Source organism: Temnothorax curvispinosus, unplaced genomic scaffold (genome assembly GCF_003070985.1).
Source record: "Temnothorax curvispinosus isolate PA1 unplaced genomic scaffold, ASM307098v1 QBEX01014386.1, whole genome shotgun sequence".
NCBI classification, from domain to species: Eukaryota; Metazoa; Arthropoda; class Insecta; order Hymenoptera; family Formicidae; genus Temnothorax; species Temnothorax curvispinosus.
Window position 1 is genome coordinate 4,083 of NW_020224166.1, and position 2,842 is coordinate 6,924.

At 38.4% G+C, this 2,842-nt stretch overlaps 1 protein-coding gene across 1 annotated transcript; it reads left to right on the plus strand.

The window, feature by feature from the left end:
* Positions 1 to 10: 10 nt before the first annotated feature.
* LOC112464643 (N-acetylglucosamine-6-sulfatase-like) lies at positions 11 to 2,103 on the plus strand (the record flags this gene model as incomplete). The annotated part of the gene is made up of 5 exons (XM_025031771.1): positions 11 to 190; positions 686 to 887; positions 1,316 to 1,614; positions 1,692 to 1,808; positions 1,889 to 2,103. Coding segments are annotated over 5 exons (963 nt in total), but the record flags the coding sequence as incomplete, so codon positions are not given.
* Positions 2,104 to 2,842: the final 739 nt, after the last annotated feature.

The following is a 2,842-nucleotide window of genomic DNA, read 5'->3' on the forward strand; positions in this document are numbered from 1 at the left end:
CCATGTATATGTATTCCAGAGTAATCTGGCTGTAGATTTTATCAAAGGGTATTCCGGCAATCAACCCTTCCTCATGGTGTTGGCACCGCCAGCTCCTCATGCGCCATTCACACCTGCCGATAGACACAACGGCAAATACAACGGCACGAAGGCGAAGAGAACGCCGAATTTTAATATCCCCGTGCATCAGGTGATTATGTCGAATTTTTCTCGAAATAATGCGGTTTTCTAAAGATTCCCCGTTTTAGACAGCCCGTATAATTCGTATCAAGACGGAATTCTATTTATGATCTTATACGCCGTGTATTACGGAGAATAATTGAAAAATCAGGACGCTCACATGTGTAAAATACATATTAAGACGGAAAGGCAGACGCCGGATCACTTCTAACTTCTAATCCGTAATAAAGTTTCTCTTGTATGTGTTGCAAAACAAATTTTTACATGAGAATGTTATTTACTTGTTACTCACTTACTTGTTTTTTTTTATGAGCGCAAGCCTCCTTGAACTTACAGTCTAAACTAAAAAAAAAATAGAGTCAAGGGATAGGTCACGAGTGATCCGGCATCCGTCTCTGGGTGATTAAAATACACGATATATAGAATTATGAATAGAATTTCTATTCCGAAATTTGACGCAAATATAGATTATCTAAGGTTGGTTTTATTCTTAAAAAAAAAATAGGACAAACATTGGCTAGTTAGGGAAAGTCCAACCCCTTTGCCAGACAATATATTGCCAAAATTAGACAAGATATACAGGAGGAGATGGGAAAGTTTGTTAGCGGTAGACGAGCTCGTTAAGAACATACACGACTTATTGGAGGAGCGGAGTCTCTTGGACGACACATACTTTATTTACACCTCTGATAATGGATATCACATTGGTAGGTGATTTATAACGATGCATTCGATAATGTTAAATGTTAAGCACAAACGCACGGAAGCGCACTGAATATTAGGGAACAAAAAACCGCTGGATTCGCCAGAATCTTTTTTTTATAGTCGCTCCAACATCGAAAGATCCTCCAAAAAATTAAATTAATTCAATACCAAATAATTATGATAAATAAACTGTTTATTCAATTGTCGTAATGACCACTCTATCATTTACACGACGAGATGATTTCGCGCTTTTGTCGTGTTTCCAGTCGATAATGATGCCATCCTAAATTTTCATCGTTAATTTTGAGAGCTCGATATGTAATATATATTTTTTTAATTACGTTCTTGTCTTGTATTAATAAATATTGGAAATTGTATTATATTTGTGGATTTACTCTACATGTTTGTATGAGATGTGTATTATTTACAGGACAGTTCAGCATGCCGATGGATAAGCGTCAACCTTATGAAACAGATATACGAGTCCCATTACTGATATCCGGCCCAGGAATCGAGCCGTCTACGATTTCCGCGCCAGTCAGCAGCGTAGATATCTTCGCCACGCTTTTAAACATAGCTGGCGTGGAGTATCCATCGGACGGCACGACATTATTTAATGCAAATCATAATTTATCTGGAGATCGCACCGTTTTGATAGAATACAGAGGAGAGAGGTCCAACAAGCCGTCGTCGTCCGGTTGTCCAAGCGATAGCGATTTGAATGTCACGGCAAGTCTCAAGTATTTCATTGCTTTAAAATTTGTTTATTTGAATTCCTGCGTTAATTGCGTCGTATGCCTTTTTAGTTATGCGCGAAAGAAATGGCGTGCAAGTGTCAAGACGCCGCGAACAACACGTTCAGTTGCATTCGTCGCGTTTCGTCGAATTTCAACAACGTCTTCTGCATCTTCGAAGACGATCAGGTATCGCGTTCTTTTAACACTTGAGAGCGTTTCGCGCGCTATTTTCATTATCTTCCTATAATTGTTATTATCTTTCTCAGAGATTCGTTGAAGCTTACGATATGAATGTCGACGAGTACCAAATGGCAAATATCGGATATACCATGAAGAAAGGATTGAGACATAGATTCAGGAAACGTCTCAAGAGAATGGTGGTGTGTCAGGATGCGCAATGCGTTTTCACAGGACCGGACAGTGAGTCTTAATAATAATAATATACATTTATTATTCTCTACCGTTATTATTTTTATATATATCGTCATAAGTGTTATCAAATATAATAAAGTATTTTAAATCAACATATCCCATTAAAAGAAATGACACTTTAAGATATATGTGAATTTATTTCTGTTTTCGACTAAATTGTTTCATCTCTTGTACATTATGTTTTCTTAATGTCAAGAAATTAGCTTTTGAGATTTAAAATTGCAACTTATTTTAATCGAAATTTTTCCGAAAAGCGCGAAATTTAATCGGATTTAGTTCTTGTTATATCTTTTATGGAAAATAATTCTGATGATTTTTGCACTAATAGCTATAGTGATTTTACAAGTGTATTTTGACTTTTGTCTTCGGAGTCGACGAAATAAGTCGACGGAGGGTGGGAAGAAATGTTGGGATGAATAGCTGAGAATACAGAACTCATACTAAGTGCGGGTGAATGCGGTCGCGATTGTTGTCCACCCGAGCTGCCGGGCGAGTGATGCTGCTCATCTTGATGTTGCGCAGCTTGCTGCTGTTGTTGACAGTGCGACTGTTCGAGTGTTTCCTGCTTAATCTCGGTAGATTGAGACGCGCTGGTGTTTTGCATAGATGGTGGAGGCATGGCTTGCTTATTTGGACTTTTATTGTCAGAGGAACTGCTATCGGACACACTTGAATTTAACGGTGTTACCTTTACCTCACCGGTTTTCTCGTATTCTTCGATATTTAGCTTGCCATGCTGTCCTTTGCCACCACTTGCAAATGCTGTCGTAATTCTTTCCGCGACGTCG